Below are 27,028 nucleotides of genomic sequence, written 5' to 3'. Positions count from 1 at the left end.
GGAAATTATGAACTTGCACACACATATTAGGAGTGCTCGCATTTTCCAGGCACACCAGTTAAAAACCGAGAGTTACAGGGCAAGAACTGACAGATTAGCTTCATACTTTGTAAGGAATATACACATTTCGGTAAACTAATCACCTCAGACAAACACAGAACACCCAAACACTGCTGTGCTTGTGCATACTATGGATGTCAGTGGTTACAGACATCCAGTTTTCTTCATGTCTTCTTTTGTGTTAAAAAAAAAAAAAGACAAACAGGTTTGGAACAAGTGAATGATGAGAGAATTTGAAGTTTTTAAGTCTTTTGAATATGTCTAGCTGCTGTGATCAACCCATTGTAATGTTTTTCAGTAAATATTAAATCACTGAAAGAGCTGCAGTTTATTTTGTGTGTTTATATGTATATTTTAAATGTTTTAAAAGTAAAGTAATTAGTAATCTGATTACTTTTTTATATTAAGTAATTAGTAATGTAATCCGATTATAATTTTTCTGGTAGTAGTGGTGGTCAATAATTTGTAATCTTTTATTTTTTTTAAGTAACTTACCCAACACTGCTTACTAACACAGTATGCTCACTGTAAAAAAAAAATGCAGTAAAATTTACAGTACAACTGGCAAATACTGTTTAACCTACAAGCGGACTGTGTCACAATCGCAAGGCGATCTAATCCTAGCAGACCACTGGTAAACATGCAGTTTACTATAAGGACTACAAATCCGCTGGTAAATGGACTACAAGTTCCAGATATGCACCACATACACTCACACCGGCTCCTGATCCTGACTGATTGCAAACACACAGCCGGAGGATTGTCAAAGACTGATTACTAGGACTTTAAATACAGCACACACAAACACACACATCTGGACTGATTCTTGTAAACAGTTTTGTGAACATTATGATGCGTTTTCCGTGCCTTGCTGTGTTTTTGACCCTCATCTTTTTTGTTTGTTTATGTTGTCTGCTGCCTGCCTGTACTGACCAATCGCCTGTGTATTTGACTACAACTCTGGATTTTTCTGCATAGATCTGTTTCATTCTGATTGTGACCATCGCTTGCCTGACCATTCTCAATGAACCTGCATTTGGATCTGCACCTCCCTTGTCAGCTTCCACTTCACATTACACACTGTAAATAAAAAATTTCAGTTGTACTGTAAAACTAAAGCACAATTGTATTTATTAAATTTACAATGCCTTTGTAAATTTTAATGTATTACTGGAAACCAAAATGGCCAGTATTACTATAAATTTTACAGCAATGTTTTACAGTGTTTGGAAAATTACAACCATTGACTTCCAGTATTTGTTTTTTTTTACTATGGATATAAATGGCTACAGGTTTCCAACATTCTTCTATATATCTTCTTTTGTGTTCAAACGATGACAGTATGATGGCATAATGATGGCAGTGAATGGTGAATTTCTACTCTGAAAGGTTAGAAAAAGGAAATTTTGGTCATGAAGTTTTTATTTGCAAGGCTAGGTGTGTGTACGTACAGGGCAGTCAACAGCACAGTTGCTCCAGCTGAATGCACAGGGCGCCAGACAATTTTTGCCAATTATGTGTGATTGTGCTTTCATTAAATACACTGCAGGTGGTGCATGAAGCATCTTTTGGCAGGCAAGAGAAAACGCCTACCACACATGGCCTTGCGACCCACACAACACAGTCCTTCCTGACGATAAAGAGAAAGAGGCTTTTTAGTTACTCTACATCTATAAAATATGCTTACTTTCATCTAGAGAGGCCTGATCGATTCTGGTTTACTGTCTCCAATCTCACTTTTTTTGATGCTGTTTCCTAAATTGAGTCTGAAAAATCAGCTGAGATGTAACATTTATGAAGTTATCAAAAGGAACCAAGTAACCTTTCACCAAATTAGTTTTTCAGAGGTGGTTTAATTCAGATCTGACTGACCTCCTAATTGATGATCTCCCAAAGCGATTACTGAAGCTTTTTGATCATACAAAATGTGGATCTTGCTAATAGGATGATATGACACCCATGCCTCTGAGTCATCCCAAATGTGAGCCTGCATCTATTCAGTGTGGGTTTAAAATAGCTCTTTTAGCTGTGTCATGAGTTCTCGATCTATAACAGAAAGCTTTGGAGATTCTCTTACAAGCCAAAATCCTATATATAAGCTATAGTTTTATGACTGTTTCTTTTTGTATTAATTTATCCTATTAATTCATTTTAATAATTGAAGAAGGTACTGTAAGTACAGGCCGGTAGCCACCCTGGTAAAAGGGGTGGTTCTTGTTTTTTTTTTTTTTTTTTTTTTTTTTTTTTTTTACTTGTTACAGTTATTTACCTCGTTTTCAATTTAATTATGAGGTTTAAATACTGAGGTTGAAGTCATAATTATTAGCCCCCCTGTTTATTTTGTCCCACATTTTCTGTTTAACAGAAAGATTTTTTCAACACATTTCTAAACATAATAGTTTTAATAACTCATTTCTTTTAACTGAATTTTTTTATCTTGCCATGATGACAGTACATAATATTTGACTAGATATTTTTCAAGACACTTCTATACAGCTTAAATTGACATTTAATTAACTTAGGCTTATCTAAGTTAATTAAATTAACTAGGCAGGTTAGGGTAATTAGGCAAATAATTGCATATCGATGGTTTGTTCTGTAAGCAATTGGAAAAAATAGCTTAAAGGGACTAATAATTTGGACCTAAAAATTATATATATTTTTTTTATTAAAACCTGCTTTTATTCTAGCCAACATAAAACCAATAAGACTTTCTCCAGAAGAAAAAGTATTATTGGACCTACCGTGAAAGTTCCTTGCTCTGTTAAACATCATTTGGCAAATATTTAAAAAGGAAAAAAGTACTGATATTTTTAGAACTATTTATTTAATGATTTATTGATTTATTGCTGGTTTGGCTTGGAGGGTGATCATAACCACATTTTGATTTTTGACATTTTAGAATATTTCCTAAAAAATTAGAATAAAGAACTACTAAAAAATAAATACAATTTAAAATTTAAAATACAAATTTATTACTTCGTATATCATTAGTGAAAATAATGGAATCTGTTAAAGTTTTTAATTAAAATCTGTAGCCTATTTTTATTTATTATGCAAATAATCATATATATATATAAATGTATATATATTTTATGTATGTCATCTGATACTTAAAAGAAGATTAAACCTAGACTCATTCTAATCACGTACCCATACACATTTCTGGAGAGAGCAAAATACATCGCAGGAGCGAATTTTTTATTTATTTAATTTTTTTGCAGTTTTTGCTTTTGTGAATGCACCAGAGGCTGCTGTGTACGCTTTTTCATATCTCAAATTTCTCTCGCGAGTGCCATTCGCACCTGCTGTTCTCGCGTGAATCCATCAGAGGCCGCTGTCGACTGACTAACTGATGGACTGACCAACCGACCAATACCCCCACCCTCCTACTTCCCTAAACCCAACCAATAGTATTTTAAAAAGCACCGACTGACCCGCCCACTTCTCTAAACCCAACTGCAGTGTTTTGAAAAGCAAATACAGAAAAAATAATCCATGATGTTGCCGTGGTCAACTCCTCTCTGGACTCAAGTCTGCCAACGTACATGGCGAGCTAACTAGACAAACTGGTAACAGTGGGAAAGCCACTCATACGGAGGTAAGCGGTCAGATGGTAAGCGTGAAAAGGAATGGCATCATAGCACCCCGTAGTGTTCGTTTTAAAGACAAAATGCAGCCATACTAATCTCTGGCTACATAATTAGCAATTTCCAGAAATATATAGGGCTACGTTTTCAGAATGAGATTGACATTTTAATGAATGAAGAAGGTACAGTAGGTACACCGTTTTCAAAAGACTAGTCTCAGATTTTAAAGGGTTACTTTACCTTAAAAATGTAAATTATGATATTAATAACTCATGTCATTGTTCAGTGCTCATAAATGTGGCGTGCGCCCTATACTGACACTGAAGTGAGAAAAAGAAATGTTTGAATAAAGTAACAATATTCTGATTAACCAACTGGAGATAAATGGTCTGTTTTGAAGATTTGCTTGGTATTTCTGAACTTTAAACGATTCAGGGGATCTGAAATATCTTAATTTGTGTTCCGAGAATGTCTCGGAGTTTGGGGTTTACTCATTTGTTTAATCAACAACATGAGATTGAGTAATTAATTAACATTATTTTTATTTTCATTTGTTTTCAAAAAAGATTTAACAATAAATATTAAAATGTATGTATTCAACATGTATATTAAGTATGTATGTTATGTATGTTACCTAAAATAATATTTCACTTAAAATTTTTATTAATTGAACTGGTTATTTTTATAGTTTGAGTCATTTTATGATGCGTTTATAGCTATTAGCCCCTGTTCATGATTTAATTTCACTGTATGAAAAAAAGCAGCAAGAACACTGTGTTAACAATCTTTTCTTTCACCAGAACAAAGAAAACCACACATGCTTGAAAAAGCATACAAGTCTGAGTAAACGATGACAGAACTTTCAACTATTTCTGTAAGTCTATGTCCCATTTGCATTCAGTGATAGAAAAAAAGTGCCTATGAAACTGGCAGAAAATCAGAGGCGAAACATTGTTTGTTTGTCACAGGAACAGTGCTCGCAGGTATGCTTGTCATACAGAAATGGTGAAAAAATGCTGGTTGTGGGCTTATTTGTCAGTAGATGCAGCAATTTTGCCCCTGCCAGCGGTGTGATATTTTGACTACACTGACACGAGCACTGCCAGTACTGAAGAGATTTCATGCTCAACTCCCCTCCTCTCCATTCTGCTGTTTGTCCATCCATTCACGCTTACCAGTTCATATAATAATGATTTCTTAGCGTCACATTTCCCTGAAGGCATTTTTTCAGCGTGTTATAGATCCCTTAAGTGCTTTCAATGAACGCCTATTTGGCCATATTTACAAACTGAGGATGTTTAATTTGACTTGAAGGAAATAAACTAAGTCTCTAAGTAAATGCTCCAAAGCATCCCATCTGAGCGATATAACATCCATTAAGAACGAAACGGACTAACACTGATTTTGTGTCACTTTAGCTGTGCTTTTCGGCTGCCCGAGTGACGAACATGGGGAGACTGTATGCTAATTCTCCACCCTGAAGTCTGAGCAAGCAGGAAAAGTGGCGAAATGAAAAGTGGGTTAGCCATCTTCAAAGCACATTTGAAGAGGGAGATTTAATGGCGGAGGCTCAGATGAGATCTCTCTCGATATAGCCAAGGAAAAAAAAAGAGCTAAAATATGACCACTATAAGAGGCTGCGATTTTTTAAAGCCTGCTTGCTTAATAAGTGTTTTCGATGTGGCTGTACCTTTCGGCTTAGCACCTTTTAAAGAAGCTGTCTTGAGGTGACATGTGTAAATATATCCTAACCCAGATGAAATATACTGTACTGTAAGTAAAGTAAGCTATACTGACTTGCCTAAAAAGAAATGCTGTGCTGATATGTACACTTCTAGCTCAGCCAATAGTGGAAGTTTAGGGTGGAACTAAATGTTTGTCCAAAAATGGAGACAAAGAAACAATTTGAGAAAATCTACTGAAAGAAATACTGTTTTTGTTCAACTAAATAAAAGAAAATGAATGAATGAATGAATGAATGAATGAATGAATGAATGAATGAACTTGCAATAGTGTTGCCTCACAGTTTGCATGTTCTCCCTGTGTTCGTGTGGGTTTTCTCCGGGTGCTCTGGTTTCCCCCACAGTCCAAAGACATGTGCTATAGATGAATTGAATAAAATAAATTGGCCATAGTGTATGAGTGTGTGTATGAATGAGTGTATTTGAGTGTTTCCCAGTACTGGCTTGCGGATGAAAGGGCATCCGCTGCATAAAAAATATGCTGGAATAATTGGTGGTTCATTCAGCTGTGGAAACCTTCGAAATAGAGACTAAGCTAAAGGAAAATGAATGAATGAATGAATGAATTTGGAATAGAACACAACCAAAAACTCAGCTTCTAGCTTGAGCTCTAGAGGTGTACAGTAGTTGCAACAACACACATTTGCATCGCAGTTTGTGAATGTTTGTTGGAACGACGGATCTGGAAAACACCAAATCATTGAACTATGGGGACTTCCAGTTGCAGTGGCACCATGTAAAGACGCAAAACTGCTGAGGTTCACACTTGGAACTTCAAATTTCGTTTATTATTGCTCTTATCTTCAATTCTATTACATTAAATAACTGAACTGTGACGACAGAACTTGTGGTGTTAGCTTGCTAGCGATGGTTTTCAGGAATGCACCCTTGGTCAAATGTGTTTTCAACAAACTAAACTGAGTGGTCAAAAGTCGAAAAACCAAAACAAAAACATACTTCAAATATCAGGTGTAAATATTGCCAAGCTGAATAGCTTTTTACCAATGAGATTTAGTTTTACTCTCTGCAGCCAAGCGATGTGTGTAAAAACATGAACACGTGCAAATTTTCCGAGGTGACTTTCTCTATCCCATTGACAGCAGTTTCTGTGCTTTTAGACATACAGTATATCAACTGTGCCAGCACTGAAGGTTCTGTGAGGCATGGGAAATTTGATTTATTACGAACTCAAGGACAATAAAGCCCAGCATGTCCTTCACTTGAGAAGAACATATTATTTTAGATCTAAAAATATTCTGTTGTTTGAAGTAGTCATAGGGGATATTTGCCTTACTTGGATCTCGGTACAATGGGGATCTTATCGTAACATTAGAATGAGAACAGAAGGTGCTGTTATTATGACACACACATTTGCATGCAAAGTAGATTGAGCGCAAAGGCTTGAATCAGAGCTCTTGATATTCACAACACTTGTCAATAAAACAACAAGGAGTGTCATAACAGTGCTGGATGCATAACCCCAACATTAAAAAACAATGGAATGCTACTGTAAATTACTACTTACTCTATACAGGCAAAACAAAGGAGAAAAAAATAATACATTAATTCTTTATACAGGACTAATACTACAAAGAAGGATGCAAAAAATGTCTTTGGTATTTAACTTTTTGACCTTTTGCTCCAAAATATCTACAGAAAAACTGACAAATGAAAGCGGAGGCTTTTCTTTTGAAACCCTTTCAAACACTTTGTGGTGATCTTTGTGATGTCGCATTGTAGTTTTAAAGACCTTCTGACCTTAAGACCAAACTAAATTCGACAATTCTCTAGCTGCACTGTAAAAAGCCATTAGCTAGCTTTACTTTAAATCAAGTTAAGTAAAACCCACTTGTTGCATTGAAGGCAACAGGTTTACTCCCATTTTTACAGTAAAGTAACTAATCAATTTTTACAGTGTGTGATTATTGGAGATTTTTTTTTTGGCCACTCAAACACTCCTACTCCACACACACTAAAGTCTGGTTTCTACTTCTGCATCGAGTGATCGACGTAACCCATGCCTTGTGCGTTGCCATGCCTTTATACTTCTGCACGCTGTTTGTGTTGCTCTGCAATAACACTTCTGAAATGCTAGCTGGCAGTAGGTGTTTATGCTCCTCTGAGTCGAGTTTCTTCATTGGTGTTATGTTTTTTCTGATTCGCTAACTTAATGTAGAAGTAGCTAAAACTCTCTCATTCGGAGGCGCAAACCGGCAGACGTGCAACAACCTTAATCATAAGATAAACACAAAACAAAACTTTTCATCTGGAGCTCCTTCAAAGGACTCGACACTTGTTAACAATTGTTCCAACGGATTCGTGCAGCTCTCAGTGCCGCCCACACTCGTCAGCGCTACCAAGCCGACCAATCACAGCGCTTGCGCTACATGTCTTGCAACGTCAAGTTTAATTTTTTGAAAGGTGTGCGTCAGTGTCTGCGACAGCCACAGCAAGGGCTATGCGACCACAAGCAGTCTGCGCCAGAGCATACGCGTGCGCTTGACGCAAAAGTATAAATCACCCTTAAAGGTGTACTCACACTAGGCACGGTTGTCTTGAACCGTGCCCGGGCACGATTGTTCCACCTGCCCTCTCCCCCTCAGCACACACTTACACTGCATTTTTTGCCTTCCAAGCCTAAGCACGCCTACGCCATTGATGGTTAGTCTGTTCGGTTTAACAGAGTAGAAGTGCTCTCACTCAGTACAATGGAGGTTGCTTTAGTTATATTGTTTTATATTATTTTAAGTCATTTGATATGCAGTGACACACAGTTAAATTTATTTCTGAACAGATCCACCACTTTTGGTGCTCATAAACCCATAAAATTATCATGCTGCACGTATTAGGAGGTTTGCTGAAGGTGGGGTTTGCGTCTTTAATAAACTACAAGAGTTTGCGTTCGTTAAAAAGTAAGAATGAATAATAAATCTATATGAAATAGTCCCTTAAAATTGATGTCGTGTCTTCAGGTTTCGCTCTCAGGCACGCTTTGCACTCACACTTAAAGCATACCATGCCAAAGACCAAATAAACTGCGCTCTGGCACACCTTTTCAAACTGGGCCAGAGCCAGCCAATTTAATGATGCCTGGGCCTGATTCAGAGCACTCACTCGTCAAACGAACCAGGAAATAAGAATATACTTAAAGAATGTTTTGTTCATAAGAACTCATAGAGGTGCTAATAATTGTGGCACATATATATTTAACAAATATATTTAGCTTTTGTTTTGATTTCAATGAGAATTTGTTAATATTTTGAGCAAAAAATTAAAAGTTAAGCAATAAAGCAATTATTTTATGTTTAATCCACTTAAATTTGTAAAAACTAATGATAAGCTAACTTAATTCCTTCATGTTGTCCCAACAGATATCGATTGTGTGGTTCCCAAGGTATTTTACAGTGCTGTGCAAGTCTCAATCCTCCTACTCTAAGTACAACCAACATATTTCCTATTATTTCACATAACCAAACTCCTTTTCCTAGTGTCTCATTGCCAAATTGTGTCTGCTGTCTCCCACCTACCTGGCAAGCCTGGTAGAGCAGCTGGTGCTCAAACTTCTTGATGCCCAGGATCTGCTGGAACATCTCGTAGAGCTGGTCTTTGCTCAGGATGAGCTCGGATGCGGCGCTGGCTGTCATGCGCTGCTGGGCTTTGCGTGGGTCTTCATCTCCACGGTAGATTGTGTCAAACTTGGCCATCCAGGAGCTCAGCACGGTCTCTTTGCTCAGACCATCGATCTCTGGCAGACTCCGGACACGCTTCTCGATGTGGCGCTTGAACACCTCGCGACAGTCCAGAGCGGATAAGCCTCCCGTCTGGACCATCTTAGCAACACGGTCACTTTTGAGAAAAACCTGAAAGTCATACAGACAAGAGGGAAAGAAAAAAATTATTTAAGTGATATTATGAATTGAAAATTTGGGATTTTTAGTGCAGCACACACACACACACATACACACATACACACACACAAAGGGGTGTATAAATATTTTACATTTATACAAAATTTCTGTCTGGTTCTTGAATCTCATTGGCTGATAGCCGTGCGATATTCTGCAATATCAGAACTCGTACAGCCTCTTCACTCTCGTGTATTACACCCACACGAATGGCAAGTAGGGATCTACAGTTTGATAAATATTGCACCTGTTCGACAACATAACGTACTTTTGAGGCTTTTAAGGCAATAATGTAGTTGTTTAGATTGCACCTATGCAGCTTATTTATAAGGATAGTGCCTAGTTTTAAATATTTATCTTTTCGGAAATACAGCACATCGGCGGCCATCAGCCTGCCATACTGAGTAGAGCAAAGACGCTTGACGTTGTCCATCCACAAAATGGTGACAGAGACCACATAATAAGCCCTTAGAGCAGAAAAACTCAGCGTAAAACTACAAACTACAGCTGATCAAATCATTATAAATCTGGTAAGTGACATACTAAGTCAATCTCTCTTCTTTGTATGTTGTAGTGCTGTATTTATACCATAGTAATTGTAGTGTATTGAGTGTGAGATGGGACTCACATATCAGGAATGTATGTATTTTGTGTTGGCCACTCTTTGCAGAACCCAGAATATATATATATATATATATATATATATATATATATATATATATATATATATATATATATATATATATATATATATATATATATATATATACACACACACACACACACACACACACATGTATATATAGTATATATAATAGTGTATATTGTGAAAAATGTCAAGACAACAAAGATTTTTGTGTTGCTTTAACTTATTTTAATAAGTTAATTAGGTTTCAAGCTTGACGTAATATTTTTAGTCAGTTTGATTAATGTAAGTTGAGATGACTAGAAAAGCTAACTTAAAAAAATGTAAGGCAGCAATATATTTTACAGTTATGTAATAAAATTATTATTATAATTATGTAGTTATTATTATAAATAATATGTAATATATGTAACTTAAATGTAGGCCCACATGGAATCTGCGTGGGCAGAATTCTGCAGATTTTCTGTAGATTTTCAGCCCATCATTAATTCTGTTTATTTGAGTAAATGTGTGTAAATCTACATATATATATATATATATATATATATATATATATATATATATATCTATATATATATATACATATATATATAGATATATATATATATATATATACGTACATACGTACATACGTACATACATACACACGTACATACATACATACATACATACATACATACATATATATATACATATATATATATATATATATATATATATATATATATATATATATATATATATATATATATATATATATATATATATATATATATATTCAGTTTTTAAATTATATTATAATATGAAAATGTTCATCTGATTTATGTACAATGCAGTTTGTAAGATAATATTTTCTGTCTTTTGGTAGAAATATTATATATACTACATGAGAGACTTGCTTTGTTTACCAAATAAAGTGAATCTAATTGGATTTGCATTTTAAACAATAAATAAAAGTTAAAAAGATATATTTTTTTTAATTTCACATATTAAGGTTTTGGTTATGATACTCCCAAAATAATTCTGCAGAAATCCGCAGAATTTTTAACAAAATTCTCTGCAGAAATAGCAAAAAACATCCGCAGATTCCATCTGGCCCTACTCATATGCAATCACACTGTATTAATATAAAACATAAAATTTGTTTATATTATAAAGTTTTGATTATTGTTTTCATTTACTATATAAATAATATACAAGTAACATGTTAATTACATTGTTTTGATTTAAAATACAGCCTTATTGGATTAGATTAAATATACGTTTTTATTAATATCTTAAATTGATCATATAATAATTAAACTGCAAATATAAACATTTAGAGTTGTTGTTTTTTTCATGAATAAATATATAAATACCAAATAACAGAGACTTGCTGCCATTTTTAAGTTAATTTTATTTATTTATTTTTAAAATATTATTGAAATATTATCAACATAACACCCAGCACACTGCCTCTTTGAACTTTTACCTTCTGGTCGACGCTACAGAGCACTGCGCACCAGAACAGCCCGACACAGAAACAGTTTCTTCCCTCAGGCAATCCATCTCATGAACACTTGATGATAATAATTGTGGAGCCAACATCACTACTTGCTATACACTTTTATACACATATACACTTATTTAACAACACACTTTACATGCCAATTTGCACATAACAGCTGCACATATAACGTTGTATATAGTAATAAACATGTACATACACTTGTCAATCTGTATATTTGCACTCACTACTTACTTCTATTTTTTTTAAAAATATATTTATTATCTGTTTTTTGCCCTGTCTCTGTAATCCTGTTGCACTGTAGAAGCTCTGTCACGAAAACAAATTCCTAGTATGTGTGAACATACCTGGCAATAAAGCTCTTTCTGATTCTGATTCTGATAAGAAAAAATGTGCATTCTCCAAACCATTTCATTAGACCTTTAAGGTGAAATAAGGTCATAAAACCAGGAAAATATGTCTGCCCATCAAAAAGTTTCAACCGGCTAACTTCAAAACATTCCCTGTGTTTTCAATCACTCCAATCTGCTGGAGAAAATTATGCCTCAGTGCTTTGCTTTAATATTCTATGCTGTGATAGATACAACATCATCTACAGTGATATACGGCTGTAATATAACCGATGCCATTAAAGCCACGGAAAGCAATGGTAACTGTAAAATTTCACAGCTTTGAAATGATGGGATCACTGTGGGCAAAAACGTTGCAGTCCTGTGGGCTCCTTCTCTCGATCTGAATTATTCAGGAGATATTTCCTAATTCAACCCAGGCTAACGGCGAAGAACATTCATGGTTTTATTCTTCAGCCAAAGCGAAATGGCTATTGAGTTCCTCCTCTTTTCCTATTCGCAATGTTTCAGATCTGCTTTTATAGAGGTGTGAGCGAAGCGTGATTTATGATTTTTCTCAACAATTGGAGAGTTGGCAGCTGCTTTTCTTCGTTCTGTTTAAAAGCCCTTCTATCATTCTCAGTTCAAGAAGACAAATAGAGCTTTAAATTGCTGTCTGGTCGCAATCCAGACTGCAGTTTTACCGTGAGCGCCTCTCTCCTGATTTGGAAATGAATAGTAAACTCATTTGAAATATCAGACACAACTTAAGAGCTGCTTTCTGTCCAAAGATCATGTGCAATATATGCAACTTTTTGTGCATACTTTTATCAAAAAGAAACATTCTTTGTTAAAACAGATTTATTACAGTATGGTTTGGATTTAATGAACGATGAACAAATATCATTATATTTGATCCGTTCATTAGTTCTTGTGGTAATAAATCTGCTGCTTTCTGTGTCATTATTATTAATATTACATTATATATGTATATGTATACTGACATTACTGACATTATGTTTGTTTTACTTGTAATGAAGTGGATGCAGACAATAGACTTGCGGATCCAAATGCAGTTTCTTGGAATTGAGGTCGTACAGGTGTCACAGTCACCAGCGATCTAGCCCATGCAGATCCCTGGAGAACTACAAATTTGCCAGCATAAGAACTACAGGATCCAGTCATTTACCACTCACACACCTGCCCTAGATCCTGTCTGATTGCAAACACTCACAGCTGAAGCCGCTCATGAACTGATTAGATGGACTAAGCCAGCACACAAACACACAGAAGTTGCTGAGGCTTGAAAACTGTACTGTGAGCATCACGACGCATTTTCCCTGCCTTGCCTTGCCTTGCCGTGTTTGATTTTTGCCTTGTTGGTTTGCTTGTTTACGTTGTTTGCTGCCTGCCTTTCGACCATCTGCCTGTTTTATGACTACGACTCTGAATTTCCTACATACATCTGTTTGCTCTTGATTGTGACCATTGCTTGCCTGACCATCTTTGTATAATAAACTCTGCGTTTGGATCCCCACTCCCTGTTGTCAGCGTCCACTTCACATTACAACATTCAAGGGTCATAAACAGAAGCAAAACAACATCATAAGGGTAATCCAAAAGACGTGGTCAGTATACAGGCGAGAGGTTAGACAATGTGGCAATGAATCAAAACGAGGAACAAGCCAAGGATCAAAACACAACCAGCAAAACACTTCGTAACGTTCATACTAAAACAAGACTCTGTATAGTCCTTGTAATCAGCGTAAATGAGCAGCAGCTGTGTCTGTGTGTGAATGTCCGGATTATTGTCAGCTGCTCTAGGAGCTGATGAGCGCAGGCAATTCTGGGAGTTGTAGTTCACTCAGCAGTAATCTCCAATAGAAAAAACCCAGCTGGCGATTCCAACAAACTACAGTAAGTATGCTGTAGGAGTTGATTAGCGCAGAGAGTTCTGGTAGTTGTAGTTCGTTCAGCAGTAATCTCCAATAGAAAAAACCCAGCTGACGATTGCAAACAAACTACAAAAAGTAATCGCCAGCGAAGACAACACCACTGGCAATCACAACACTACTATTTGTTATTTGTGTCTTTGGTTGTATCTATAACAACAAAGATAAAGAATCAATTTTACATTGTGATTATCAAATATATCTTTATTACTAATGGTAAGTGAAATGTAAGTGAATTATTATTTATTATGCAAAATTATATAATAATGATAATAATAATAATAATAATAATAATAATAATAATTATTATTATTATTATTATTATTATTATTATTATTATTATTATTATTATTATTATTATTATTGGTGTTATTATTATTATTATTATTATTATTATTATTATTATTATTATTATTATTATTATTATTATTATTACCATTATTTTTGGTATTATTATTGTTGTTATAATAATAATAATAATAATAATAATAATAATAATAATAATAATAATAATAATAATAATAATTAGTAGTAGTTGTAGTAGTAGTAGTATTGTTGTTGTTGCAGTTATTATTGTTGTTATTATTATTATTATTATTAATATTATTATTATTATTATTACTATTATTATTATTATTATTATTATTATTATTATTATTATTATTATTATTATTGTTATTATTATTATTATATGTGATACACATAAAGATAAACATTGTCTTAAATATATGCATGGATGGATGTGATTCATTTTTGCCCAGCACAAATTTTTATTAAATGTTTGTATTATTTTATGACAGTGAAGCCGTGAATTCACCCACTTGCCTGTTAAAACTGTAACCTGGGAGTTGCTAACACTATCAAAAACAGCCTTTTTATTGTTCACTGTATTCGCTTACCTATTAATTCCTGCATATATTTAACCATTTATCAATTAGCACTCATTTACGCGGCAACACTCTTGAGTACCTCGCAACTCCTACTGGCTACAATATTCATTACATACAATAATGGCAATTAAACCCAAAAGCATGTATTAATGATTTTATACACAAGGCAGCCTAAAGCATTGCAATAACCATGTTCAGCCATATTGCACAAGCAATTATTATGTACGGGTGTCTAAACCACAACAACAGCATTGTAGTGACCTTACTACAATACTTGAATCCCTTCACAGAGTGAGAGTAAACACTTGTATTCGAGATGTGTTTTAGCTAAGGAGAGTTGTTCCCGAAGGGCTATTTAGGACTCTCATCTCTATGTTAATTCACTTACTAAGGCATGTCATAATCATCCGAATGTTTTGTCTAATCTGCAGTGCAGTGACTGTGATTTAGACATGCAGTGCAATAGTCAAGAGGTCGGTTTGCGATATTCATTGTTGTTTGCCATCATTAGCCTGAGTTAATCACCTGAAGGAGAGGTTAACATGGCACAACCTCAAACGGAGAGAGACGCCAAACTCATTTTAATTTATTCAATGCACTATACTCTATAGAGGACAGTTTGGTGAATTCACAGAATAATGAGACAAGTAAACTTATTAAGTACATACATGTTTTTACCTTGTACTAATATTTAAAAAATGATCTGCTTGTAATTACATCTGTAGTAATTAATTAAAATAATAATTACACTGTTTACCCATCCCTTACCTTAACCCAAACCTAAGCCTACCCATACCCACAGACCCTCTATCCCCCTTCAAGAAAACCAGAAGTGTTGTGCATGCTATATAAACACAATAAGTACATTGTACTTATTTCTTGTGTGGGTACATCGTAATTGTCATGATCGCCAGCATTCTAGCCCTTACTGATTGCTGGAGAACACTTACTGTCACCTGAACTATACATCTGCCACTGAAATGAACTACAACTCCCATCATGCACCTCAAACACACCAGTTCTGGATCACACCTGATGACTCACACACAGCTAGTTGGACTATATACGTACCATAGTCTAGCCTTGCCGTGTTTCCTGACCCTTGTTTTGTTCTGCGTTTATGTTTTTTGCTGCCTGTATCGACCTCTTTGCCTTGACTATGCTTTTGGATTACCCTCATGCTAATGTTTGCTCCTGCTTTGACCACTGCCTACTTGATTAAGTTAAGGTAAGTTAATAAAGGCCACTTAATATAAAGTGGGACCCTCATCATTTATTCACTCTATAGTGATTCCAAAGCTGTTGATGTTGTTGAACACAAATGAAATGAAACAGGTTGCAATTGACTTTCATAGTAGGAAAAAAATATGGAAGTCAATGGTTACCTGTTTCCAACATTCCCCAAAATATCTTCTTTCGTGATCAAACAGGTTAGGAACAAGTGCTTTATGAGTAAATATTAAGTTAATACATATTTTTTTTACATTTTATATTAATTTTATGAATTATTACAAATAAAATAGAAATTCATTAATTAGTATTAATTAGTAACTAATTAGTATTAATGAGAATGTAAATGAACATAAAAATATAAAAATTGTTTCTGGAAAGTAACACATCGGATATTTTAGATTTGATACAATTAGTTTAAAGTAGTGTTTAAAGCTCAACAAAAGCTGTATTTATTTATTAATATTTAAATATTCTGCTCAATATTTATGATCAATCATTTTTTATTCATTCATTCATTCATTATCATGCTATTTTATTCCAAATTCTATTTCTTTACATTTTTCTTGATTCCATTTATAATATTAATAAGAAGAATAAGAAGAAGAAGAAGAAGAAGAAGAAGAAGAAGAAGAAGAAGAAGAAGAAGAAGAAGAAGAAGAAGAAGAAGAATTCCTTACATTTATATAGCGCTTTTCTAGACACTCAAAGCGCTTTACACATTTTTGGAGGGAATCTCCTCATCCACCACCAGTGTGCAGCATCCACCTGGATGACGCGACGGCAGCCATATGGCGCCAGTCCGCACACCAGCTGATTGGTGTAGAGGAGACCAAGTGATGAAGCCAATTATGATATGGGGATGGTTAGGAGGCCATGATGGACAGAGGCCAGTAGGCAAATTTGGCCAGGATGCTGGGGTTAAACCCCTACTCTTTTTCGAAAGACATGCTGGGATTTTTAACGGGGACAAAGAGTCAGGACCTTGGTTAAACATCTCATCTGAAAGATGGCGCTCACTGAGCAGTATAGAATCCCCTTCACTGTACTGGGGCATTCGGACTCATACAGACTGCAGGTTGAGCGCCCCCTGCTGGCCTCACTAACACCACTTCTGGCAGAAACCTAGCTTTCCCATGTGGTCTCTTTATGACAGGGCACAGTCCTACTTAGCTTCAGTGGGTGACCGTGTGAGAGTTGCAGAGAGCTAGCTGCCGGCAATTTTAATTTATTTTCCATTTTTCTGTTATTTTTCCTGCCCAAACATGATTGAAATTTTGTGGTTATTGCTTGTTTTCCTGTGAGTTCCATTATAGCAATAACCTACAGTATTCTCCTGTCAAAATGTCTTAGTTAAACAATTATTTTTTTAGCCTACAAGGCCCTTGGAGTAGAATTGACAAAACAGGTAATTACTTGTGCAGCACAAGGACCAATTTCCATCATTCATTCAAAGATACTTCACCTCAAAATAGCTCTGAACGGCATTGATGAAGGCCTCATCCGCCACAATCTGTGTGTCTCCTTTCAGAAAAGACTCGAAGCGGTCCTTGGTCGTCTGCAGCTGCTGCTTGGTAATCTAAAGGAATAAATGAAAAATAGAAATTCAGAACAAAACATTTCACACCACCAATGCATTTGTTTGTATTTATCACAGATACACGATTATAATTGTTAGCTTTTTGAATCAGTGACTCAACCTCCACTGAATCTTTTTGCACACTCAGATCCAGAGTGGCTCAGGACTAAAGTACATAAGATTTTTTTTCAGAAATAAATGACAAACCAAACTCCTGTGAGTTTCTTTTTTTTAGCAAGGGACTTTTAATACATCCTTGTTTTTCCTAAAACACTCCCACATGTACACAGTCTCTTCTCAAGTCTACGCTTAAAAATACTCTCTTCCTTCTTTAAGTAGAAAAAAACAAACAAAAAACACCCGCCTTCCAACTCAATAACACACATTTTCTCTTTTCTCACAGTCAGACATTTCTCTCACACTCATGCTCTAATTTTAACTTTCCCCTCACAGGAAATGTGTACGTAAATCCTTCAAATTATTTTGGAGATGTTGATTTTTCCATGCATAATATATCTTATTTCACTGCAAGCCTGTATATAAATGCTTTCTCCTCTCCTTCTCTGCCGATGTGATTCATCAGTCTCTCTGAATGTCATCAGGGCACAAGATGACAGAGTGACGAACGAGTAAGCAGCATAATGAGAGAAGTGTTGTGAAGGAGAAAAGGAGCAGGCCAACGCGTCTCCTTCTCCTCCTCCTCTTCACATAAAATACAAGAGTGAAGCCCGACACTTACAGTGCCACTGTGTTTTATGGCAGTGCTTATCAAATGGTTTTGCGTCAGGGCACAGAGTTTGTAATGGCTGTAATGTGGCACCCTAACACCATGAAATTGTATTTTTTTGGAAGACAGTATATATATATATATATATATATATATATATATATATATATATATATATATATATATATATATATATATATATATATATATATATATATATAAAATTTAAAGAGCCCCTATTATGGGTTTTTGAAAATGACCTTCCATGCAGTGTGTAACAAAGCTCTAAGTGAAGTGAAATATCCAGCTGATGTTTAAATCTGAAAATGCAGTGTTTAAAACAAACACTGTAGCAGATCCCAGTTAAATCATGTTGCAAAGACACTGTGCTCTGAAGTGTGAGGGAAAGTTAGTGTTATTTTCTCTACCCAAAGATAAGGCTGTGAAGATTCAGTGGTTGAAGTTTATTTTAGCAAAAAAATACCTCAGCATTATAGCCCCAGCCTTGTGCTGTGTTCCTGTCATTTTTCTTACAAGCGCTTCAGCAATCTGCATGCTTTCAACAGGGGATTCGTCGGCCGTTTGTTAAAGGAAATATCACAAGAGACTATTGATGTATCAGACTTTTTTCAGAGCTTGACAGGAACTTTACAGTACACAGTTCATGGATCAGTTTCTTCCTCCATTTTACAAGTGTAAGTAAGTGCGAATAAAATAGTTGCCTCCTTGTTTTCTCTAGCTTGCAAATGATGTATTTAATTGTGTTTTGTTACTTGTAACTGCTTGTACTGTATCTGGTTGACTCTTTATATTTTCATATTACGTCTAAAGCCACATTGAAAACGCGACGCTTGCCGCATTGTTTACAGATTTAAATGCATTTGTGAGCTCGCAATCCACTGCTGTTTGTCGTTGCTAAAGCCACCATCAGCTGTTCCTACACATGTGCGGTTGTCAAGTTTTCAAAATAGTTCAGCTTTTGCCACTGTGTGTGTTAAAACTGAATATGTGTTACTGTTTTTACTTATGGTTAAGAATAGAGCAATATGCTGCTGTTTAATCGCATTGCTTTAATGCTCTCCTGCACTGGGCTCACACATACACTCTGGACTCTGACTACTTCAACAATGTTGATAAGCCATGCTAAGCATTTCTCTCTGTCTCACGCTGAATGCAGTCGACCAATCGCAACAGACTGGGTCACCGGACCAATCAGTGCAGATTAGCATCGCGCTAAGGAGGGGTTTGGGAACAAATTAATTGCTGAACAAATCATATGGGAGTCTTTGGGATAATTAGGTAAAAATAAATACATATTATAAGACAATGAAAGTGTTTTTTGACCTTGCATGCATATCAGACTGTTGTTGGAGACCCCAAAACCAAAATATGACCTTTTTAAATGCATAATAGGTCTTTAATTATTATTATTATTATTATCAAATATATTCTGTAAAATACATTTATGACATTTTTCCCTCTTTAATTTAAATAAATGTTGTCATCTACAACATAATTTCCTTATAATAACAATTGTCAACGATATTGAAAAGATGCCATGTTTTATATTTATCTTACAAAATGTCCTAACTACATGTGACTTGACAAAATTCCAGCAACAAGCAATTTGGCTGTCTGCACCAAACGTGACATGAAATGACACGACACGGCAGAAACATTTAAACACCAAATGGTAAAATACAATTTAACAAAATGGTAAGGGTTATCTAGTTAATAAAGTAATATAAGCAGAAACTGTTTCTAAAATAAGGGGCGGCACAGTGGCTCAGTGGTTAGCACTGTCAAGAGGCTTGCATGTTCTTTAAGACCAAGCAGAATCTGTTCCAAGTAAAGTCAACTTTCACTGTATTGTTGTTTTAGAGAAAACATTTTATAAGTAAAAATCCAAAATCAAAGAAGAAGTGCTCAGGGGTACCTTAAATAATGTGTCAGTGCTCTTTGGGCAAGGGATTCATCAGAAGTTTCTTTTGAATACTATGGTCTCATGTCTCATTAGAATATGTAAACTATACTAAAATAGTTCAACTCAACAATAGGTCAACTCAACAATTATTATTAATTCAACATTGAGAGAGGAAAACTGATGAATATTTTTTCCACTTTTGTTGAGTGCCTTGGGCTTATTTTTGCTGTTCATTTTATAAGTAACTTTTATTCTAAATCTTGGACCTTGGACCTGTTATCTACACTGTCCTATCCAAATTAAATCCCTAAAACATGATTAATTAAAAAAACAATACAATATACAGTACTAAATAGGGCTACACACTATATACAAGTTCAGCATCAATATCATAATGTGAGAATCTGCAGTAGTCACATCACAGGATGTCAAGTCAAATGAAAGCATTTAGACACAAGAAATTATAACGTTTGCCACTTTAACAAAGATAAATTGTATTTATACAATGAAGACTAAAGAGTGTTATTTTACATTTAAATAATGAATTTCTGTACCTCGATACTGTTAAGACTCCACAAAAAAACACATTTTATTTAATGTTTTATCTTTGATCTAACGCTTTCATCTGTGATTTAATTTGTTTTACAATATTATATTATTATTTTAGAATATTATATTATTATACATTTTATGCAAGAATCACCCCAATTAATGTATAATTATGAATTTGTACCAAATATAGTCATCTTGTGAAATTATATTCATATCGGCAATAAATATTGCAGAAAAACAAAATATTGCAGTGTCAGTTTTTCTGATATTTTGCAGCCCTTGTATTAATCAATTCCTGGCCAGCATTTTTTCATTCTCACTTTTTCATTTTTTTCAAAGTGGTTTGATAAATTAAATCAAAAACAAAAGAGAGAAAAACTTGTCCTTGTCCTTGAAAAACAAAAACAAAAAATACTGGAATAAATGCAAGACTTTTGATTTTGGTAATACTTTGGTAATGCATTTTGAACATTCATCACCTTGGACCACAAAACATAAGTGTAAATTTTTAATTAAAGAAAAACGTTGATATTTACTGAAAACTGAAGAAATAAGCTTTCATTGATATATGGTTTGTAGGACTAGGACAAATCTTTGTTTAAAATCATTGAGTGTTCAAAAAATAAAAAATAAACTGAATGTATATACTGAGAAAATCACCTTTAAATCATATATATAAAATGCTTAGCAATGCACATATACATACTTAAAATGAGTTTTGTATATAGTATAGTAACTATATATATATATAGTAAGAAATATCATACAAAATATGATCCTTATATAATAGTGTAATGATTTTTGTCATAAAAGAAAAATCTATCCAATGGCCAAAAAAACACACCTATGCAACATAACACTGCTTTTAAGATTCAGACTTCGCAATTTAAATCTCTTCAACATTTGTATGAACTCCCCTAAAAAATGCTAAATTATGGCATGATGACAGGTTGAACAGAAAAACAGACAATTCTGTAAGTACATAAAGAGCAAAATGTGATTTACCAGCCTAACACATGGACTGCAAACATTGAGCCGAGTGCACAGAGCCGAGTGCATAAACACATCAATTAAATTTCAGTGCAATTAACGACACAACAGCAACTCCCATCACAAAACAAAGTGTTCTACATAAACCATCCTTGCTAAACATACAGTTAATGAAGCCCGACTCATGCTTTCTTTCATTTGACCACACAACAATTAACATTAACAAGGTTTATGTTGTTCAATTTTTATTTGTATTCAATTATAATATGAATATGTATTCAATTTGTATTTTTAAATAAAAGATCATTTTATCAGCTTCCATTAATTTTGTAATTTGCTTTTAAAAGTGCTGGGAATGTATTTCCTTCACAGCTCTGCTAGATTCATGTCTCTCATATCCCTCCATTCTTTCTGCTCACATAATAAAATAAACTCAAATCAATATTTCAGTGCTTTTTATTTATTCATTTGGAAAGTACCAGTGCAATAAGCAGAACAGATTAGAGGGAACAAGTCATTATCACAAAATATAAACTCCCTCCTCTCATAGCCAATGTATTATCACCGGCCACTATATTAGGTACACCTGTCCAACTGCTTGTTAACGCATATTTCTAATCAGCCAGTCACATGACAGCAACTCAATGCATTTAGGCATGTAGACATGGTCAAGACGATCTGCTGCAGTTTAAACCGAGCATCAGAATGGGGAAGAAAGGTGATTTAAGTGACTTTGAACGTGGCATGGATGTTGGTGCTAGACAGACTGGTCTAAGTATTTCAGAAACTGATGATCTACTGAGATATTCATGCACAACCATCTTTAGGGTTTACAGAGCATGGTAAAATATCCAGTGAGCGGCAGTTCTATAGGCACAAATGCATTGTTGATACCAGAGGTCAGAGGAAAATGGCCAGACTGGTTCAAGTTAAAAGGCAACAGTAACTCAAATAACCACTCGTTACAATTGAGGTATGCAGAAGAGCATCTCTGAATGCACAACACATCCAACCTTGAGGCAGATGTGCTACAGCAGCAGAAGACCACACCGCAACACTCCTGTCAGCTAAGAACAGGAAACTGAGGCTACAATTCACACAGGCTCACCAAAATTGGACAATAGAAGATTGGAAAAACGATGCCTGGTCTGATGAGTCTCAATTTCTGCTGCGACATTCGGATGGTAGGGTCAGAATTTGGCCACAGCCTACCTAAATATTGTTGCTGACCATGTCCATTCCTTTATGACCACAGTTTTCCCATCTTCTGATGGTTACATCCAGCAGGATAACGCTTCATGTCATAAAGCGTGAATCATCTCAGACTGGTTTCTTGAACATGACACTGAGTTCACTGTACTCAAATGGCCTCCATAGTCACCAGATCTCAATCCAATAGAGCACCTTTGGGATGTGGTGGAATGGAAGATTCGCATCATGGATGTGCAGCCAACAAATCTGCAGCAACTGCATGATGCTATCATGTTAATATGGACAAATCTCTGAGGAATATTTCCAGTACCTTGTTGAATCTATGCCACGAAGGATTAGGGCAGTCCTGAAGGCAAAAGGGAGTCCAACCAGGTACTTGTAAGATTTGCCTAATAAAGTGGCCGGTAAGTGAATGTTGCCAAATACTTTTCTATACATTATTCTCATACATTATACATCCAAAAAAAGCATACATGCATTATTTCTGTTTGTACAAGAGTGAGTGAAATATAAATCCTCTTCTTCTAATCATCTTGCAATAAAGGGCTACGCGGTGGCGCAGTGGGTAGCACGTTTGACTCACAGCAAGAAGGTCGCTGATTCGAGCCTCGGCTGGGTCAGTTGACGTTTCTGTGTGGAGTTTGTACTGTATGTTCTCCCTGTGCTCGCGTGGGTTTCCTCCGGGTGCTCCGGATTCCCCCACAAGTCCAAAGACATACGTTACAGGTGAATTGGGTATGTTAAAATTGAGTGTGTGTGTGAATGAGTGTGTATGTTTCACAGAGATGGGTTGCCGCTGCATAAAAACATGTGCTGGATAAGTTGGCGGTTCGTTCCGCTGTAGCGATCCCAGATTAATAAAGGGACTAAGCCAAAAAGATAATGAATGAATGAATGTTGCAATAAAAAGACCACCTGAGTGTACATTATCCTTTACATACATTTTGTATAACTATATCACAAAGAATGCATTATTTCTATGTATGCCTCAAACAGCCAGTGAAATGCATTCTCATATATACATTTTATTTTTCTCCAGCAGCTTATGTCACGTTTTCATCATCATCTCATTTAAAAGTGCTTTATTGCTCTGTCATGCGTATGGTGGCTCGCTTAAGCAAATGTTAGTTTAACAAGATGTTACGGCGCCATTCCTCTTGAAGCCACCAGTGTGACAAAATCTAAAGGAAAGCGGGTTTTCTGTGTGCATGTGTGTAGGAGGAAGGTGGAAAAGTACAAAGTAGCATGTGCCTGTGAGGCATCGCCGCACCATCTGTGTGTTCATCTCTCGCTACTGTCCTCTCTCCTTCACAGTTGACTTTATCTGCCTTCTGAACTGTCTGTACGGAGAATACCAGAACCCTCAAGAACAGCTTGCAGCCCTCAATATTTCAGTCTATGATTTTCTCTTTGTTATTTCAGATTATTTTTTTTCTGAGTGCCAAGAACACAATATATATTTATTTATATTTTCTGAGGGCACACATGGGTAGATTCAATTCGATTCAGTTCAATTCATCTTTATTTCGATTGCAATTTTACAATGTAGACTGTGTCAAAGCAGCTTAACAGAAGCTTTGATTAATGATATTTCCTTACTTGCCATTTGCTAAACAATATATAAATGAATGATATTAATAATACATATTTTTAGTTTTCTTTTTTGTTTGATTTATGGGTAAAAATATATTTTAAATATATGCTACTTCTCTTGCTTTCAGGTTTTGTTCTTTGTTATATACAGTACATTTTGGTCAAGCGTATTTGATTGGTATTCTAAGGCATATAGTAAATCTTTACCCCCTGATGCAGAACTTGCTATTTTCAGATATTCACAACACATTTCTCTTCTTCTAGTCGGACTCCAGCAGTCTTTGTCTTTGGGTATGATTGCGATTAAAAGGCTTGTGCTCCGGCATTGGAACTCATCTTCACCCCCTTCATTTCAAATGTGGATTGAGGACATGATTTCGGTAATACAGATAAAAAGACTGAGATTTCTGAGGTCTCATTTCATTAACAAATTCTTAAATGTCTGGGGTTTATTTCTTAAATATCTAGATTAACAAACCAGCCACTCAAACTCTGTGGATTCTTCATTTTTCAGAGACTTAATTTATCTTTTTTATTTATTTACACTTCTTTCTTTATTTTCTTTTCTTTTGTCATCCGCTAAACTATGTTGTCATTGTTGTTTTACTCATTGTGAATATATATATATATATATATATATATATATATATATATATATATATATATATATATATATATATATATATATATATATATATATATATATATATATATATATATATATATACATATACATATATATATATATATATACATATACATATACATATATATATACATATATATATATATATATATATATATATATATATATATATATATATATATATATATATATATATATACACATATACATATATACAGTTGAAGTCAGAATTATTAGCCCGCCTTTGAATTTTTTTTTCCTTTTTTAAATATTTCCCAAATTATGTTTAACAGAGCAAGGAGATTTTCACAGTATGTTTGATAATATTTTTTCTTCTGGAGAAAGTCTTATTTGTTTTCTTTCAGCTAGAATAAAAGCAGTTTTACATTTTTTTTATACATTATATATATATATATATATATATATATATATATATATATATATAAATCTAAATAAATATAAAATTTTTTTTTCAACTTTTAAATAACCCAATATATTTCGAATTGCATTGTTGAAATAGTTTAGAGAAGCAAAAATGTATTACATGTCCGAAGAAATATTTTTAGGAATGTCCTTTATTCTTGGAGTATTCGACATCAAATAAAGATTTTCTTCTAATGTTATGTTAATGTATTTTTTTATTTTTACGAACATATTTAAATGCTTTTTAAGATTGTTTTAAATATACATTTTAAAATATATATTTTATTCTAATGTTATGTTACTGCATTTTCTTTGAAAATTATTACAAATATATCTTAAAGGCTTTTGTTATTTCTTTATAAATATTTTTAAAACCATACAAAACATAATCTAATATGTATTTATAGAAAACATTTTTAAAAAAAAAATATATATATATATATAAAATGTGTTTAAACATTTTTTTTCTTTTTACTGTATGGGTTGATGGCTCTATAGACCATTTCAATGTGGTGATGTCATTGGCCCATGGACATTTCCTGCTTGTTATCAAACTATTTCATAACTGTAACATGAGGCAATTCAATCATAACTTGATGTTAAAACAGCTATCACAACATTATTTATCAATATGTGGCTCTTTTTGGATTCTCAGAAGCTATAGAAATTAAAAAAATAAAATAGGAAATGCATTGGGACCATTGTTATTGTTTAATTCCCTTAAAATGGTTTATAAAGTGTTTGACAGCGCACATGACATGAATGCGTATCTGTAACATTCATGTATATATGATGAAGACAAAAGTGATTAAGGGCTCGGTTTTGCTTCCTGTGTTGACCTACATGCCGGAGGAGGAAGCTAAAAACAAGGTGCACATCAAAAAGAGAGAACATTATTTGTGAAGAGAAAGAGATTATGAATTTTAAATGCATCAGGCCTTTAGATGTTATGGCGCAGATTAACATCTATTGTCTAAAAAAACAGCAGGCTTTCGTTCGGTGCATCTAAAATCACATACTTGCCTACTATATAATGAATGTGAAAAACAGTGCAGTAAGTGGGCCAAGCAGAATGACAACATTCATATTATATGAAAAACATGACTAGAGAAACACATAGATGAAGCTGAAGCGGATTTGTGAATGGAAATGAAGCAAAAAAACAAACAAACACGTTTGGATTTTTTTTAATGGTAAAAAAAACTAATAGAGGAAAATGCTACAACTGAACATCTTTTGAACGATATGTTTTACTTCTCTTATTGATAATAAAATAATACTACTAAAACAATACAAACTATTCATGGTTATTTGATGAATACCTCACACTTAAATAAATGCAAACATTGCTTGACAATAAATCTTTGGGGGGAAAAGATCTCATTTCAGTTTTAATGCAAAATGCTTCCATTAAATATGTTATGTTTGATAACGACAAAACAAATTGAGAAAAATGTTGAAATGATAACGCTGATCACATTTTGATCCCTCTATCATTTTTTTCTATTTTGTTTATTAACGTTAACAGATT

General features: G+C 34.4%; 1 protein-coding gene across 7 annotated transcripts in view; it reads right to left on the bottom strand.

Annotated features, from left to right (window-relative positions):
• Window positions 1-27,028, bottom strand: part of cadpsb (Ca2+-dependent activator protein for secretion b) — a 182,041-nt gene that overhangs the window by 107,107 nt on the left and 47,906 nt on the right. For all 7 annotated transcript variants that reach the window (XM_056460326.1, XM_056460327.1, XM_056460328.1 and 4 more), the window contains exons 2-3: window positions 17,317-17,430; window positions 8,920-9,252 (exon numbers count right to left, since the gene is read on the bottom strand). In XM_056460326.1, coding sequence (XP_056316301.1) covers window positions 8,920-9,252; window positions 17,317-17,430 — 447 coding nt within the window. The remainder of the gene's footprint in view (window positions 1-8,919; window positions 9,253-17,316; window positions 17,431-27,028) is intronic.

Source organism: Danio aesculapii, chromosome 6, assembly GCF_903798145.1.
Source record: "Danio aesculapii chromosome 6, fDanAes4.1, whole genome shotgun sequence".
In the NCBI taxonomy this organism is placed as follows: domain Eukaryota; kingdom Metazoa; phylum Chordata; class Actinopteri; order Cypriniformes; family Danionidae; genus Danio; species Danio aesculapii.
The sequence above is the reverse complement of the archived record's forward strand: the minus strand, read 5'-3'. Positions and strand labels throughout refer to the sequence as shown.